Below are 18810 nucleotides of genomic sequence, written 5' to 3'. Positions count from 1 at the left end.
CTGCATGGCATTCGTTTCCCTACTCAGTGCCGTCCAGAGAGTTCAGGGGCCAGAACACGACAGCATAAGAAAGAAATATTTAGAGGGTTAAGACAACATCTTGTAGATTTATCTCTTCTTGTGTGATTCTTTCCAAGACTTTTACCCTACCCCTCCTTGGCCTGAGGCTATCCTAATATCTTCTCCTGTGAATTGTTCCCCTGTGCTTGGATGATAATCAGAATTTGTTATTTACAGAAATTACATGGCAAACCTCTGAGATCCTCCATCCGCTTTGCTCCACTAATTAGTTTACTTTGTCCAAGTTTATCCTTTTGGCACTGGAGTTCTTGGTTATGAAGAGGCTTTTGTTTAAACTGCCATTTACTGTAAATTAAATCAGCTTGACCCAGAGTCAAGAGCATTGCTAATTCTGTATAAGATCTTTAGTACTTACCAAAACCAAACATAATGCAGAAACATCTCCTGTTAATTCAGTGAGTGTTTGTTGAAGAATCTGGTCAGATATTCCTGGATATAATGGCTAGACCTTATTGTCAGAATCAGTATTTGCTCTTCCATTTATACTTGGGAATTTAGTCTCCCATAATGACACAATTCCTGGTGTTACTATAATAGAGTATATGAGACTCTTTCTGCGTCTCATATGACAGAGGGCCAGGCTTGAAGGCAGAACTATCCAAGTAGAATATTTTCATGCGTTTCAGGAGACAACGACAGCTGTTGATATCACTGATTTTCTTTCTAAATTTAAGAAAATAGCATTTGTGTTTGTATGCATTTAGGGGGAGAAGGTTTGGCTAGCTTGGGCTGGCCAATGCATCATGATCTTTTGAAGTACAGCTTCAAAGCACAAAGTTGTTCCCCAAACTCTGTCAGAAGGCTCATTTGGATGGAGAGATAATTTAGTGGCTTGTTTGTTTTTGATACAGATTTGGTGTTCTTCCAGTTGCTAGGATAGCTGGGGTCCCATCTGGAACAGAGCTAGTGGTATACTGTCTGCCACAGTGCTGCTGAGTGCTTAAACACTAGTAGTGCTCCTAGTAAGTGGGAAATCTCAGAATTAAGAAAAAATATATATTTTTTTTATAAAGGAACTTAACCCCGGGCTGCAGTTTGGCTCACTGGATGAAATTAGCCCTCATTTGTCTCTTGCATCCTCCTAGCGGAAGCACTGCCCCCTACCATGGACCAGCCAAGCTCCTCATGGGAGAGCTCGTTCATTATAACAATCGATAAGTGCTGCGTTGGCTCAAACAGGGATCTGTTGTTAGTCATTTTGATTGAATTTAGTTAGGAGCAATCACTAGAGCTGTTTTGGTCCCTAGGCAGACTAGGTGCTCCTGTCTGGCCCGCTCAAGATGGGAAACTCTTCAGCTGGCATGGCCCAAGCCAAATGAGGCCAGGTTATCTCCATCCTCATATGCCCTTGTAGTGTTTGTGGCTTCCTTAATAAGCTAAACAGTTAGGTGAACGCTTGGAAGGGATATTAAAGCTAAATATAGTACAGCTGTCACTTGTTGCTATCTTGGGGAGTATCAGTCGAGGTCTGTCCCGAAGTGTTTTGAGAAGAGTGGCAGGCTAGAAATGGCAGGCTAGAAATGGCTGGATGACCATAGTTACCCTCCTGGACCTGAGTCTTTGGTTTTGGCTGCAAAGAAGAGTCTTTTGGCTCCATACACAACCTCTGCAAGGACTTCTTCCTTTCTTTCCTCCTGGGGTGCCTTCCCAGCTGCCAGATCAAGCGCTATTCAGTCAGACACCTGTATCTTCATGATTTTAATGAGCTTAATCAATTTCTTAGATGTTTCTGTCGCGGTTTTTAGTATATTTGCTGTTTCTGTCATTATTTCCTGATGCTTAGTATAGTATGAGAGGAGCAATCATACAGGTTACTGAAGATTCCCCAGCTGAATATTCTCTGTTGCTCCTTTTGCTTTTGGTTTTGTTTTGTACTGGAGAATAACTGCTGCCTATTATTACCCAGAGATCTCATCAGATACTTCTACTTTCTGAGTTCTTTGTTTGCACCTGTGACTGAATTGACTTTCACAGATGCAACAATTGCATTTTTACCAACCTGCATCTTCTTTTATTCTTTCTGGGTTGTGTTAAGCTCTGAAGGTTTCTTTTACAGTTCTGTTTGATTTTTGCTAACATGTAGTCATGGGATGTGTCCAGCTTTTGAATTCCTGTATCACATTCCTCCTCACCTCTTCCATGTTGCTACTGAAGAGACTAAAAGAGGACCCACCATAGACTGGTACCTCCCATTCTGGTGCTTTCCAGTTGCATTTGTTTGTTGGAAGCAATATTGTACAGGTAATTCAGCTCTTTCTTTCATATGTCTTCCAGATGCATCCATTGTGGAGTTGTCTTTATGACCCTAGCGATGCTGAAAGTACACATTCATGAGAAACACTGCGAAGTCTTCCACAAGTGTTCTTTTTGTCCGATGGCCTTCAAGTCAGCAGACAGCACCACTGCTCACATGACTAGCCAGCACCCAACAGAGCCTCACAAGACTACTCAGTAAGTATTTTGTAGTTATCTTTATGATCTTACCCTTTTCTGGGTAGCTCCAGAATTCCCCGTTTCTGTCCCAGTTTTATTATTATTATTATTATTGTTAGTAGTAGTAGTAGTAGTATTTTCAGTCTTTATGGCAGAAGAAGAGCTACTGCTTTGTCTGTTGACAGGGGTTCATCCCTAACCATGGCCAGCTCTCCTCAATATGAACACAGTCTTCTCGGCTAGGAGGAGAGGGGCCTGGGTATGCAAAAACAGGATCTTGATCATCGCCTCTTTGTCCAGCAGGAACCAGAGCGGTACCTCTTGGTAAATGATTCCAGGGTAATTATTGATTTGCACCAGAAAATCACAAGAGAAAATATCCTTTTCTTTCTCCTCCGTAGCTTTGCCTTCCAAGCTTTGAGCTAGGGCCGAAAATGTGTGCCTTAAGGCAGGGACTGTGGAAAGGTCAGATTGGCAGTAATATGTAGCTACACACATGTAGGTAGTCATGCATATGCATATAAGCAAACTTATTTTTGGAAAACTGTGGTAGATGCCTAAGGCATTCTGTTGTTCTTCCCAATTGAGTTAATGGTTTGGTGGTCTATGTGGGTGTTTGTTGACAATACACTGAGAGTGCAGCGCTCATCAGAAGCACATCCCTTCCTGAAGTTAAGTTGCTGAGATAGCTTTTTCCACTGTCGTCGTAAGATAACTAATGAAGAGAGAGTGAGCTTCCTTTTTTTTAATTGTTCCAGGGTGATCTACAAATGCTCTTGCGAGACTGTCTTTAACAAGAAGAAACTGCTCCAAGAGCACTTCCAGCAGAATGCCAACAAGTTGTTAGTTGGAGTGTTTAAGTGCCCACAGTGTCAGCTGGTGTATATGCAGAAACAGCAATTAATGCAGCATGTTAAGGTAGGTAACTTCCACTAACTTACTGATATGAGTTATTTTCTGAGTTCTCAGAGAGTTTGCAGCAGCTACGTAAAGGAATGGTTTAAGGAAGTGGAAAGTTCTAATTAGTCAACACATTAGTGGAAAATAGATTACAAAAACTTCTAGTACTGTGGAAACATCAGTAGAGAGCATTTTGTGTTAGTTGGTAATAGTACAGGCAATTACTCTCATCTACATGAAATTTAGCCTAATGAAAAAGCTAGTTTCCTGCAGATAAATCTTTCTGATTGTTAACTGTTCTATATTAAACCAAAAGAAGTGATTAAATTTGGAGGACTAGGGGGAGCTTTATCTTTGCTGGGGAGGCAGGGAGAAGAGTTCACTACCCATGGCATTACTCAAGTTATGTAACGAAAGGTGAATTTTCTCTGGCCACCTTGCAGCTGCCTCTGAGAGAGGCTGCGTGACATTTGAAGCCCTGCTTCCCAAAATGCTCTGCTTGCCGGAAGAAATGTATCAGATCACAAGAGGGGAATGAGAGAGGCAGCAGGAGCAATTGCTGCAGAGGTGCTAGTTTTTGAGAGATCAGACCTGCTGCCTTGCTCATCCACACTGACGCTGGTCCATGGCAAGCCCTGTGCAGCACAGGGTGCTCCAGAAGATTATTTGGAGATTGGTAGTTGTGTGGGAGCCAAAAAACTTGGTGGGACTAGTGATATGGAAAGCGCTTCAAGGCTGCACTTCCTCAATAGTAGCTCATATTCCGAGAAGCACTGTAGTAATTTCACTACCATTTGTAGTACTTCTATACATATGAAAAGCCTATTCTTTTCCATTCGCTGATGGTTCATAGCGGGATGCATGTAAAGACCTGTAGATTTGATTATACCATGAAGGTCTGAGTGCCACATTTATTGTTGTTTTAGTCAGTGTGTTTCTATGTACAGTATCTAACAACACTGCCGTGGAAATCCTCTCAGAAGACTTCCTGGTGCATTTAAAGAAAAAGAGCTTGCAAAGTCTTACTTCCTTTTGATTAGAAAGAATAGTGACATAAGTTTTTAAATCAGTGATTTTATTTTGTTTATACTTGCACTTTAAAAAAGCAAGAAGATTTGTTAGCACACTCTCAAAAGAGAAAATCATTTGAAAACTGCTTCTTTGCTCTCTTCCCTCATGTCTTTAACTTGCAAATCTAGGAATGCTTTGCATGCATTAATGAATTCAAATATGAAGCCCTCCTGTGAAGCTGATGATTACTAATCTTCCTGTATTATAGCAGGGAAAATGGAGACGAGATTAAGGCTGAGACTTTCAAAGAGGCGTTCAAACCCAACACTAATGAACGGGCTTGAGGTACACAATTTATTGCAGCTCATTTGCAAATCGCAGCCCCAAGGACTTGCCTGCAGCTGTTTGTGCCCAGCGCTCTGACATCCTGACTGCTAAACTTTTGTCTTTAAACAACAAGGCCTCATTTAGCCATCGTTGGGTCTTTGAAATTGTAGTTGAAGAAGGCTTTTTGACTGTCGCAGGGTAACAGTTGTACTAGCCAATCTCCTTTCCTATCAGATCGGGTTCCTTTGTGCAATATAGAATTCATGGTAGATGCTCTCTGATTTGTGCCCATAAAAAAGGTAAAGAAACCTTGTGCCTTCATGTCTTTTCTGACTTTCAGTTGTTAAAGTGTAAGAGTTAGAGAAGTTAGAAGGTTAGAGGTTAAAGTTAGAAAGTCTTGTTCCCATTATTGACTCTGCAGTGAAGTCAGTTCACTTTTCCGTGTTGCTTTTTTCTTTCTTTCTTTCTTTCTTTCTCCTTGCTGTGGTGTAATACCAGGAAGAGTGGAATAATGGTTAGTAATGTATTCTTTGTTCATAAAACACTCTCTGGCTTTCCACAAGGGGAGAAATGTGAAGTGTTTGAATTACCCTAAATAGCTAGTGATGCTGTGGGACAGCTGTCATTCCCGTGCTACTGCATGAAACAGCTCCTGCGGACATCAGCTGGATCGGGTGCAAAGCGGATGAGACCTTGTGTTTTGAAGGTTCTGCTTGGTGTCCAACCCAAAAAAAGACTTCTAAAGGCCTCGGGCTTGCATGTGTTGAAACTTCACCTGTTATTAATTACTGTGCACAGTTAAACCTCTAAATTATCCTTTTGTGTGGGTGCACTGTTGTTGTTCCTGGGGGAGTTTCTTGAGGTTTCATTGGTATGTTGCTGTTTTACTTGCTTTTGCTTTCCCACAGCTCTTCATTTCTGTATTATCTTCTTTATGTTCAAATTTCTTTGTTAAAATAACTTTCTGAGGGACTTTGGATTTTGGCCTGTTGAATGACTAAGAAGCCTGAAGACATATGCCTTATAAGGCTGGTTTCTGGCTTAATACTTGCTTTTAGTTGTAAAAGAGCAAAGTTTTAAACTGTGAAAATGTGCATAGCAATAGTAGCTGTGGAATTGTACGAAGTAGGGTAGGAGAAACTGAGAGGTGGACTTTTCTCTTTCTTTGAGCATAGATCAAGCAGCTTTGGAGCCCTTGAGAAAACAGCAAACATTTCATTTGGAGCTTACCAAAGCAACATCTTTACTTAGAGTTTAGGCTCTTGAAATAATGATAATTAACATTTCTCTTCATTACATCTTCCCTTTTTAACCAGAGTTCTCAGAGCTCATCCAAAATGTTAAACAGACAGCACCAAGGAGCTGCTGTTGTCATGCAGGAAACATAAATAAGATCTTTGTGTTTCTGTGGGAAAATCTCTTGTCAGGCAAAGTGTTATAGCCAGTTTCATGGGGAAATGGGAAGATATATAGGAGTGATGAACATATTGTTGGGGGGAGGCGTGGATTATTTATTTAAATAATAGATGTATAATACACTTCAATTTATAAACATATATAAATTATATTTAAATGTCACAGAAGCACAGAATTACAGAATGGGTGAGGTTGGAAGGGACCTCTGGAGATCATCCTAGTCCAACACCTCTGCTCAGGCCGGGTCACCTAGAGTGCATTGCACAGGATTGCGTCCAGGCATTCAAAACCAGGCAGGTTTTGAATATTTCCAGAGGAGGAGACTCCACAACCTGTGTGAACAACCTGTTCCAGTGTTCTGTCACCCACACAGTAAAGAAGTTTTTCTTCATATTCAAGTTGAACTTCCTGTGTTTCAGTTTGTGCCCATTGCCTCTTGTCCTGTCAGTGGGCACCACTGAAAAGAGACTGGCCCCATCCTCTTGACACCCTCTCTTAAGATATTTGTATACATTGGCAAGATTCCCCCTCAGTCTTCTCTTCTGCAGGCTGAAGAGTCCCAGTTCTCGCAGCCTTTCCTCATAAGAGAGATGCTCCAGTCCCCTAATCGTCTTTGTAGCCTTATGCCGAGCTCTCTTCAGTAGTTCCGTGTATCTTTTGTGCTCTCTTGTCATGTTTGATTCTATTATTATTACTATCCAGGGTGTTCATGGAGTCCCCCAAAACCCTGAGGAGCTCTCAAACTTTCGACAGAAGTCTGAGAAAGCGTCAAGGAACCAGGTTCACACTTCACCAAAGGAGCTCTCAGTCGCCAATGGGACTTCCCACTCCTCTCTGCCAAGGAAGGACATGAGGGTGGAACGCAATCCTGAATCGAAGTCCAGACTGAGAAGAACTGGTTGGACTTGTAAGGAATGTTCACAGTGGATCCCTGATCGGGAAACCTATGTGTCCCACATGAAGAGAAGTCATGGAAGGGTAAGGACACAAAGAATCCGATAATTGTTAATATTTTGGAAAAAAAGAAAAACTTTTTTCAAAATCTGTTTGTCAGCTCAGTGAGGAGTGAGAGGAGGACCAGAATGAAATAATGAGATAGCATCTTGTAAGCCCATTTTCTGTCCTTGGCAGTATATCCAACAACCTGCGTACCTCATCCTTTTTTTTTCTTTTCTTCTCCCACTGCATCTAGTGTCAGGCTTCGTTGTCTGCTCATTCGGGTAAGGGGATGGAAAGTTGTGTCTTCTCCAGCTGATTATTTAATAGTCAGCAGCATTAGAATTTCTTCTGGGTGTTCTTAAGTTGTGTTTACAGTTTCCTTCAGCAGATACTCTTCCCCTAGTGTGACAATGTTAGTGATGGTACAAACCTACCATGTGAACCAGTGCAGTATAGCATGGACTGTATTCTGAGTAAAATGTAACTGGAAGTAAGGTTATAGTTACGATAAAAAATAGTCTAAAAACACTGAACGCAAAGTTAAGGAAGGAAATGCAATTCCTCTAAACAGAGTATTTTTTGCTAAATATCACAGAACATCTAACTGGGGAATATTCGTTTAACAGATATGCAGTGTGCAGAGCTATCATTATAGGAAGTGTAAATCTCAGTTTTGTTGGTTTTATATGGCTCAGGCCTTGTGTTTCTTTGACCTAGTTCTGTCAAGTTAATCCTTACTCACTGGCAGAACATTGGCCAAGATGTCATGTGCAGCCAGATTTCTTCGTACTTTGGCATCAGGACTTCTCATTTGATGCACTGAGTCACTCTTACTTTGAGTCCCATGAGCAGAAGCTGTGGAAGTCTGGATCATCATCTTTGATTCCTTGTAGCTTGAATTGGGGAGTGTAGGATTGCACACTTAATAAGTATCAAGAGGAAAGGATTGTGGCATGGTGAGAGTGCTGGATTTTTCCATCTAACTTCTACAGATGTAGGAAACTTGCCAAATAGTTAAGTTTAATACATACATTCATTCATTAAAAAAGTCCAAGAAGACGTGAATGGAATGCATGCGGATTATACCAAGGAGCTTAATTTCAGATAGATGTTACAGGGCAGTAACATCAGGAGACATAGAAATAAATGGATAACAGGTAGGACTCTTTAATATCCTACTTTTTTGTTATGATGAAATACAAGGAAAGAGAAGAGTAAGTGGACTTGCACTTCATGCTGGGGCCCTGCCTTGTTTGGGGGGAGAGAAAGGAAGGACCTTCCACCTGCTCTTAGCAAAGCAGAGATGACATCTAATACTGTCTGCTCCTTTTTCCTCTGTTTGGTTTCTGCCAAAAAGACTGGCAGGAACTCAAGGAGCAGAAAGTTTCTCAGAAGATTCTGCAAAAGCTAGGTCTGGAGATAGTTTTGTAGCTGCTGAATTAATTTCATAGGGTCCTATAGTGAAGTGAACCCACTTCACTATAGGCAGGAGTAACTAATGCAATTCCTATTTAAAAAAAAAAAAAAAAGAGGCGTGTGCTTTAACTTGTCCTGAGTTCTAGAAAACCAGTGCTGAGATTAGCAAACTGTTGGGCTGTATATATGTGAGACCCCAAAATCTTGACGATCTCTATCAGTGGAAGAGAGATTTTTTTGCAACTGAGAGGAACAGCATGGGTATGTTAGAATCCAATCAATGTCTTCTGTCTCCCTGTTGTTAAAAGATATTTCTGTTCTTCTGCTAGTCTATGAAGAGATATCCCTGTCGACAGTGTGAACGCTCATTTAATGCTTCTAACAGTCTGCGTAGACACATCCGCAATAATCATGACACAGCAAAGAAAGTTTACACTTGCTGGTAAGTACTGAATGCCACTCTTCAAATTTGTTTTCAACAGCAAGCTAAATTTTCAAGTTTGGAAGCCCTTTGTAATAGATCGCATCTGCTTCTGTCTGCTCCAGGCTATAAATTACTGAAGGAGAGTGAGACGAAGAATATGTTAAACATGAGAGAATTGGTGGCTAAAATAAATCCTTGGTTTTGGCTGTAAAATGCTCTTTGGAAACTTAGGGTAAGGTCCGATTTGGGATCTGCAGGTGCAAAATGAGAATTACGTTGCACACTGTCATGAAATGGCCAATAAAATACTGGGTCAATCTTACTTTTTTCATAGTGTGTGTAGTCGTGCATCATTTTGGTGCCTTACATGTGAAAAAAATGATGCAAAAATGGTGCAAAAGATACACAAAACACTAAAGAATTGGGACACTAGATCTTGCCACCAGTCTCTACACAGGCACAGCTGACTGCACGAGCTGCAGGACAGTGGAGAATTAAGCCTGTTGGATTTCCTTGGGAAGGTGTACCCCAAAGTTGGAAAATGGATTTGGAGACTTCCAGTGAGCTATGTAAATCAGCAGTGAGTGAAAGTCATTGCTGATGAGCATCTTTTAGTTGTGAATGTAGTCTCATTTCAGGAAAAAGCCCAACAGTTACAAAACTGCCTCCACAACTATTGTGTTTTTGTCTATTGTAATAGCATAAGTCATACCCCAAGCAATTACGCTGACCTGACTACTGTCTCATTCTGAGAGCTTCTTCTGAAAAAGAATTAAAGCACATTTCTACTTGGAGGGAAATTTTCTGTGACATAGGTTGTGGGATTAGTTGTTTAACTATAATTTCGGTCCAAGGCAAGTGTTTCTAAAAGTGAGCTATCACTTTACTTCACTTAAAATTACTAAAAGCCTATTTTGAACAGTACCTGCCTTATATACTTTATTCTCTGGACAGCATAGTGAGCCACAATAGCATTTAGTAAATGGAGGAAGAACTGGCAACACCAATAAGGCCTGGTAGGAGTAAGTGTCCTATGCATTTTTGATACAAGACTTCTAAATTTTCCATTTCTTTTTACTAAGTTGTGACTTGACACCTCTGGAGAAGATGAAACTTTTGTTTATAAGTATCTTTTGTTCTATGTAAAGTTTGTGGGCAGTGGTTTATGGATTTACATGCACCTGGTTTGTATAAATCTGTTCTCTCTGGCTCACTTGTTTTCAAAGTGGAATGTATGGGTATGAACCTAATGCCTCGCTGGGAAGAAGGATTTGTATGGAAATGCATAAAAACCTGAGATTTGCCAGCCTACCATATGCATTAGCTTGTACAGACCCAAGAGTTCAGTTTTTCAGAACAACAGGCAGTTGTGCATGCAAAGCTTCACCCAAGCACCCGAAGTCTGTATTTACAGTAGAGAAGACCTAGCTACACATTCAGGTGAACTGTGGTTGTGTTTAATTCTCAAACTTGTAATTACCCCTTCTCAAAATGCACTGATGAGTCTTAATTGGATGGTGGTTGTGTTGTCTTTCATCATAGCAGTGATAGACTTACTGAGGTCAAGGCACCCTTCAGATTAAACCTCTTCCTTGAAATATTTGTCTCAGTACCTCCAACAGCTTCTCTTAGGGTCTGAGGTCTACTGTTTGGTCTTCCCTTTGTCAGCTGGTTGACTTTGATGTGTCTCAATATTCAGTCTCTGTGGTCATGCTCCTCCCTACTTACATCCCCCATCTTTGGTTGCCCTCAGGGTCACCTCCAACCATCTTCCTACCTGCATGCATTAGAACCAAGAAAAGTTTCTATACCGGTAGATGGGGATGGGTCTTTGTCCATCTGGTCTTTTCCTAAATCCTGTTTTCAATCACAGTCCCTGTGTTTCTGAACTGGTTCAATCCCTTTTAGTTTGCCCAGAATGCTGTTCCAAAAACCACCTTTTTTGCTGCCACTCAAACATTCTCTCATCTCTTTGAATTCCTCCTCTTGCTACTTCCCCTGCTCTTTAAGGCATTGTATCTCTTTCCTTGGGTTCTGGTATCTGTTTTCCTTCCTCCCACCAGGCCTTGAATCAGTCTTGCTATTCACTGTTGTTCCCTTCAGAGTTTTTAGTGCCTTGACTTCATGTCATCCTCTCTATTCCTGGATTTCCATGTGAAATATGGAAGTCTGAGTAAATTTCTCATTGATCTAATAGCTGAATATTTCTTGCAACACCAGCATGCTGTCTTGTAGGCCACCTCCCCCTTGCTTTAACATTTCAAGCTGTGATATTTTTTCCCCTTTTCCCCCCTGCTGCGCTTAGGTCTCTGCCTTATGTTAACTTTGTAGGGAGAAATTATTGATGGAGGACTGTCTGAACACTCTTCTGCCGAGCTTGCCACTGGAATAATTAAGGTTAGGAAAACGTCTCTCCCTGCTCACGTGGGAAGGATTCCATATTAGAGAAAACTGCAAAATAATCTGGTGGTTTTTTTTTTTCATAATTTATTTGGTTATTGTTATCGGAACTTACTGTTATTTTCCAAGTCTTAAGTACAAACTGTCTAGAACACTTGATTTTAGAAATGTTTATTTTTGATAAATACTACTTAATAGACTCTCTTACTGACTCTGTGAGGGAGAAAAATTCCATCATTATTAAATATTGATTTATCATCCAAATGGTTTCAGTTTAAAAACAGAAATACTGCGTGAGCATGTCTGCATTTTCACATCATTACTGACTATTATTTAATTTCCATCTAGTCAAGAAGCTAGAAGATCAGTAGGGAACTTCTCTCCTTTAAAAAAAAAAATATTTATTGCCCAGATATTCTTCATCCTCTATCTGTTGCTTTTCATCCCTTGCTGCCTACATTTCAATTGCAATTTATGTACTTCACAGAAATCTGGTATTGCTTTCCTCATTTCTCAGGTTGATGCTTAGCTGACAGACCTTCTGCACATCATGCTGGCAGTTAGCAGAAGAGTTTGAAGTCAATCTTGGGTTTCCCAACTCCTAATACTTGCCTGTGCTACAGGGATTTTCTTTTTTTAATGTGGCTGCAAGATCTGACCCTTATTTCCAGTAAACCCCAGTCATCACGGAGGGAAGATTAGCAGATGGCACTGCCCCTTCACATCTCCTTTTGAAATTTCAGCCATGGTCTTGGGCAGCTGTTGAATCCTCCCCAAGTCTTAACATGTATGCATATGAGTCATGTATTTGCAAGTTTTTCTGACTACATTATCGTCAAAGCTGCAAGTTTAGCAGTGTTATAAGAACTTTGCGTATGATAATAAATGTGGTCTGTGGAGGGAAAACTACATTAGTACTTGGGACAGCTGGGTGCTGAATCTGGGTCTGCTGGAAGCCTCCTCCGTGTCACACAGTCTTGAGGTCTCTCTGTGTACTGGCTTCTCATCTGAGAGTAACTTTTCTCCCCTGCTTTTTCCATCTTGACTATTTATCTTGTGCTTGTGTAGCATGTATCACAGTGGGCCTGATCTCTGCTAGTCCCTGTATTTATTTGCTCGTGTACCATAAATAGGTGCCCTACTTTCATTCTCACTTGTGCTTACAGTGGTGAACTCTAAACTGTTGTTGATTTTTGCTAGGGGTAATATTTTATTATTAGAACAACAATTTGCTGCATATTTTGGTAATCTTAATAGTACATTACTCACCAGCTTCTGTCTGCAATGACATCTATTGGTTTGACACTTAACAAAGAGCCGTTTGTATGGAAATGAATAGTTGGGCCTCTCCTCTAATATTTTTCCTCCTTTTGTATTTCCAAGGTACTGCACAGATGAAAACCAGACATTTCCTCAGCCATTCATGCTGGAGAATCACATCAGCCTCATGCACGGCATCAAAAACCCAGACTTATCCCAGATGGCCAAAGCAAAAGTTCCAGAGAGAGACACAGCAGAAGTAACTGATATATTTTCATTGAAAAATAAATATTCCTGGCGAGTAGCTGTTCACTTAGGGTGTCGTGTTGAGCTGCAGCCTTGCAGCAGTAAAGCCCTCTCATCCATACAGCAGATTTCTTTCCTCCTCTCTAAACTCCACCCAGTTTATTTCTTTCTGACAGTGTTGTGATCAAAAGTGAAAGTGCAGCTGAGCTGTGGCAGCACCAGGGCAATGTATCTTGCCTTTTTCAAGATATTCTTGAACATATGACCCTGTGTTTTATTGGCCTTTTGTCAGTCTACTCTGTAACCAGATCTAATTTAGGTTTGTAATGACTCTCATTTTCCTATGTCATTGTATTCTGTTTCCTTGAGGTACAGTAGTCTGACACATTTTTTCCTCTTCTCCGCCTTGTTTTTTCTGTTACTTATGTAAAGATTGGTTTTCTGTTTTAAAATCTTATTAGATCTGCTACATATAAGAACTGTGTTTCTCTGAAGTAGAACTGGGTATATTTATTCAGCAAATGTTAGTGTTCAGCTAGTTTTTTTTGGATTGGTTTGGGGGGAGAGAGGTTGGCTGATTGAATTTCTTTGCTCCATCTACTTTAAAAACAGAAGCAGGTTTTCCTTATCTTTGCTAGTTATCATACATCTGTACTAGAGTACTGAGAGATATCAACCATACTCCCCAGCATATTTATGCCATATATTTGGATAGCGCTTACAGGCATAGTGACATGGAAACATCTGGGGCAACTCAAGAGTTCCCTTCCAGGAGCTGTTAGCAGCTTCCACCCAGCAAAGTTGATGTATTAAGGGCACATCTGGCTAAACTGGACAGATAGTAGCTTCATGTGTCTCTAACTGGGTCTAACACAGCCCTAACTAACAGTGCCTTAAACAAAGACATAGATAACAAAATCACATGAAATGGCTTATGCAAGTGAGCAATCCTCAGGGGAGGAGAAGCACGCTGCAGGGTTATAATTAATGGAGACACCACGAGGAAACAGCCCGGGAGTGGAGGGAAAAATGTCCACAGTTAAATCTGAGAAATATTGCCTGGACTAATTACCATTCCTGTGTCCCTCAGCTGTGACCATTCTGTGGGCTTCTCCTTCTGTTTATCATGTTTCATTTTTCTAACTCTTTTTGCTTCCCTCATCAAGTTCAAAATCTCCTTCTCCATCATGTTTCTGTCCAGCCAATCCCTCCCAAGTCTGCCAACTCATGTGGCAGGATAGCAGTTGAGATCCTGCATATTGGGGTGAAGATGCAAGTTCTTGGAATAGAGCTTGCACTAAGCCCTGACGTGTTTAGGTACTTGCAGGAAAGACAGGAGCCCTTAGACATGGCTTCATTTTAGTTTGTAACAAAATACCTATGTGTGTTTCCCCTCAAATGCCTTTAGATACATGCATGGAATTTAGCAAGCTAAGGTGCTTACTCTTACATGCGCTAGAACAAAAAAAGTAACTTTTAAATCTTATTTTTAAGGCAAAATCTCCAAAGAGGATGTCAACAGATGAGCTGGGTCAGGCAGAGACCACTGCAGGTTCAGACATGCCGCCAGCCAAAAAACTGAAAGCACACTGGAAATGTGCTAAATGTGGATTTGCAACAGACATCAGTACTGAATTTCAGGAACACATACCTCAGCACAAGACGGACAGCTCCACGTATCAGTGCTTGTTCTGTGGCTTGTGTTACACATCTCAGATCTCTCTGAACAGACACCTCTTCATTGTTCATAAAGTAAAAGATGAAGAGGAGGAGGAGGAGGAGGAGGATGACGAGGAGGAGGATGACGATGAAGAGGAGGAGCAAGAGGAGGGAGAAGAGGAGAGAGAGAAGTTACAAGCAGAGATGAATGAGAATGGACTTGAGGGGTATAATGGTGAGATGAACACTACGGTGGAAGAAGAAAATCTGAAATGCAAAGAGTACAAAACTGACTCAGCTCTTTGTGAACATAGTCAGATGTGCGGTGTGGAGGGTCCTAGTAGCACCTCTCAGAACAATCATTCAAAGTCTCTTAAGACTTAAAAAAAAAAAAAAAAAAACTTTTGGTTGTTTGGGGTTTTTTGTTTGGGGGGGTTTTTACTCAAAATACTGGGCGGGGATGGGGCAAATCTTTTAAATATTCTGTTGATTTCTTGGGGTGGACATTGCTTTCCGTTAACTTCTATTTGTAAGGGAAATTTAAAAAAGAAAAAACCCCGCCATTGCATCCTAAGCACTAAATCTCTGCCAGATCAGAGAAGTGAAAAGGGAAAGCAGGGCGAGAATTCTCGCTGGAATTTGTCCATCTCTTGAGGATCAAGGAGCACTTTCTGCAACTGCAGTTTCCTTCAGATGAGCTCTCTTCCTTCGAGTGTGCACTGCCTCAGCCTCTGCCTGGAGCCCCAGCCTTGCCTTCCCTATCTTGCTTTCTTTCTCCTAATATTTATGACTTATTTTTCTCTTCCCATCCTGTCTTTGTTTTACACGTTTTAATTCATAATGCTCTCTCAGTGAAACACGTTTGTCAGGACTGTGCTGGCTGAAATGAGATCTTCTACATTACACAGGACAGGTGCAAGCTGTAAGCTGTACTGAAGCTTCAGATAGTTTTTTTTATTGCCCTTATAAAATCTTATTCGACGAGGTAATTTAATGAAATGCCATGGATTTGAATTCTCCTCAAAGAGAATTTCATAGCTACCGTCCTCTTGTGTGAGCAGAGCTCAAAATCGCATGTCACAGATTGACAAGGGCCTGGTCCACCTTGTAGTCACCTGTCAACGTAGTTGCACTGCTGGAAGGTGGGTGTAGCCAGCTGTAGTCTGGACCTTGTACTTGGTGTCTTATCCGTGCTCGAAGCTTGGGCAGAGCGATGTGGCCGGTGAATAAACACTTGTACCTCTCTGTGTTAGGGAGGAGCACTGGAGATTGGATGTCACAGTTCAGAAAACAGGAAAACTCCCCTCCCTGTCTCGGGGTCGGCTAGAATGAAATAGTCCCCGAACAGTTCACTACGTCAGCTAGGAACTCTGTGAGACAGATGCCCCTCATCTGCTTTTTTTAAGCTCCTTGCTTAAGAAGTAGATAGTAGGATTCCAGCAAAGCAAAATCAACCTAGTCTAGCTAAGCTAGTCTCCTGCAGCAGTCAGCAGCAGTGCCTTTCGGTAGCTGAGGAAGTTCCCTACGTAGTATCAGGCAGGGAGGAGAGCGGTTCCCGGAAAGGGGATTGGAGAATTGAGAAAGCGCCATACTGTAATGCTTCAAATACTCGAGCTCCTTTGATAGCTCTTCTCCCATCTTGACTCAGTTTTATGTATTACTTTGGAGATGTTTATTTCCATTTAGTCATATTGACTCTGTGTCCGTGCTATTTCCTCATTTGTACCCCTCAACAAACACATGCTTTTGTGTAATATAATTATCTTCTATACTGTTTTTTTTTATGTTGAGCCAGAATCCTGCTCGTTATTGTTTACTATGACAATGTTTAAATAATTTAAAAACTATTTATCTTATTGCATTTGAATTGCTCACTTTCTTGTCTCAATGTGTTTTGATACAAACAGTTTGGACTCTTTGTATTTTTTGATACTGTGTACATTAGCCTAGGGAATGTTTTACAAGGTAGCCTATGTAGAGTAACAATAGCAGGGGGCACTCCCAAGCCATCACATATCTATTTAATCTGCAGTGGCATTTGTGCCTTGCTATAATGTTTACTTCAAAGTATTTCAAATAAAAGCATCCAACAATGCCTGACTGGGCTTCGTTCTTCCTGGGTGATGTGGGTAAGCTAGTGCAGGAAATGGACCTACTGCCAGCCACCATTTTCCAAGTATATCCTACTGCAGCAAGAAAAATGAAGATAATTTTTTAAGGACTGCTCATTAGTATTAAGAGTCCTGTGTGATCTTGATCATTGCCACAAGCTAGGGAACATGCCTGATAATTCAGCAGCTTCAGTAAAGCTGTGTGCAGCAGCTTTCTGCTTTCCTCCACAGATGGACAGCAGCCTTTCTGCTTGTGGCAAAACCTCACTTGAAGGTTGTGAAGGATAATTTTCTCCTCTGCTATTTAGGCTTTTTAGGACTGAGGGTAGCATGAAGGTGAGGGAGCTGCTGAGGAGGGCAATATACCCCTCCTAGGACTCGAGGCCCCTCGCCATAGGAAAAATGGTGTAGGCAGCTCTTTCACATTATGGATGCTGTAAAATGTGTCTGGAGAAAGCAAAGCCACCTCTGTAAAGCAAAGGACAAGTGTAAGTCCTGCTTGGCTTCTGTAGTCCTCTGGTTCAGGCAAGGAGGATGCCATTTAACCACTTGGCTCATACTGGTCTTGAAATAAGAACCTGCAGTTATGGCTACAGTAGATGAATGTTTGTGTTGAGTCTGGTTTGCTTTGCTTTTTACTCCTTGTAATAAGGAGATCCCCTGCTTGTCTGTGTTGCTCCTTTGCTGGATCTCTCCTGGATCCATTCCTAAATGAAGGAATTGCAGGTTTGGGAGCAGCGGGAGGATTAGACTTTTCCACGGGTAGTATGTACAGACTGTGCATAGCTAGCTGTGTCCGAGCTGGTGTGATGATGTTCTGGAAGTCTGTGCTGTGGCTCTTTACACCCAGCACAACATAGATCATCCAGCTGTGAGAGCACATAGGCACCAAGCTCCTCTTTTTCTGTGAGGTGCAGGAGAAAAAATAGTTTTTAATTTGAAAACAGTAATGTATTTCAAGCCTGAAGAAGGAGCCCTGTGAGCCTCAAGGAGGTCTGAGCCATTGTGGCAGTGTCCTAAGCTATGCCTGAAGCAGAGGAAGGTTGCAGGAACTGCATTTGCAACTGCAAGAATCTCAGGGGCCTCCTAGTGTGCTGGTGGCCAGGGGTATGTGGATATGTCCCCTGTCACCTTCCCTTCCCCTAGAACAGAGGACATCACCCTGCCTTCAAGAATGGCATGGTGCAGAGCAGCAAAACCTCATCTTCATCCAGCCCCAGACACAATGGGGACGGCCTTACAAGGCTGTTAGCTACAAGGCCTCCTACCAACCATATTAGCAGGTGGCCAAACCTATCAATTTGGTGGCCAGGCATGACCTTTAAAGGTTACACAACCTAGGCAGCTACAGGTCTTTTTGAGTCTCAGGTCTGGCTGACCTGAAGGCATGGTCCACCATCATTCTGGTGAGGCCAGGAGCCTCACGGAAATGGATGTAAGTTGAATGTAAAGACAACATAATCCTATGCAGATGGGGAAAAAGGTGCTGGCCTGACTCTGTCAGTGAAGGAAGGAATTTTTGTCATGATACCATGTGGTTGGTGTAGCTGATGATACCATCTATGATTTCCCCTTCTCTGAGTTAAGCAGCTTGCATGACGACTGGCAAGCCTTGCAGGTGATGTCCTGAGCAGAGGGACAGCCTATGCGGATATGAATCCAGTTGGCAGTTCCCACAAGATTGGGATGTCCACAATGAGCAAATACCCATGCGGCTTTAAATATTTTTTGACATGGGCGACTCGTGAATGTGCAGCCTATGCAGGGACCCCAGAGATGACCACTGTGGCTGTGCCCACAGAGGACTTACCTCTCCGAAGCTGGTTCCCCCTGTCCCAGCCTGGTTACTCACATGTTGGTGTTTGCGCAAGGCTGTGGTGACGAGCTTCCTCTGTGCTGGGTGCTCCCTACACTCGGCCATCCTGCTGTGAGGCTGCGCCGGCACTCAGTGGCAGCCTTCTGAACGTGCTCCTCTTCAGTCCGAGGACACAGCGCAGCATCTGCTGCCAAGGGAATGCACCTTCTCTCAGCCCCCAGATCTCTGAGTGATGCAGGGGAGACTGCCGCAAGCGACAGGCAGCAGAATGGATGATGCTGTCTCATGCTTAACAGCCTGTATCAGCCAGTACCCCCTTACAGGGGCTCTGTGTTGAAACGGTCTCATCTGAACGGTCTGAAGAACAGTCT

General features: G+C 42.0%; 1 protein-coding gene across 3 annotated transcripts in view; it reads left to right on the top strand.

The window, feature by feature from the left end:
- The window catches only part of ZNF592 (zinc finger protein 592), a 39728-nt gene extending 23123 nt beyond the window's left edge, over nt 1–16605 (top strand). For all 3 annotated transcript variants that reach the window (XM_062583561.1, XM_062583560.1, XM_062583562.1), the window contains 6 exons: nt 2356–2532; nt 3273–3432; nt 6871–7146; nt 8853–8965; nt 12731–12866; nt 14348–16605. In XM_062583561.1, coding sequence (XP_062439545.1) covers nt 2356–2532; nt 3273–3432; nt 6871–7146; nt 8853–8965; nt 12731–12866; nt 14348–14896 — 1411 coding nt within the window. In that variant the 3' untranslated portion in view covers nt 14897–16605. The remainder of the gene's footprint in view (nt 1–2355; nt 2533–3272; nt 3433–6870; nt 7147–8852; nt 8966–12730; nt 12867–14347) is intronic.
- The last annotated feature ends 2205 nt before the right edge of the window (nt 16606–18810 follow it).

This window comes from Rhea pennata, chromosome 10 (genome assembly GCF_028389875.1).
Source record: "Rhea pennata isolate bPtePen1 chromosome 10, bPtePen1.pri, whole genome shotgun sequence".
Classification (NCBI taxonomy): Eukaryota; Metazoa; Chordata; class Aves; order Rheiformes; family Rheidae; genus Rhea; species Rhea pennata.
The sequence above is the reverse complement of the archived record's forward strand: the minus strand, read 5'-3'. Positions and strand labels throughout refer to the sequence as shown.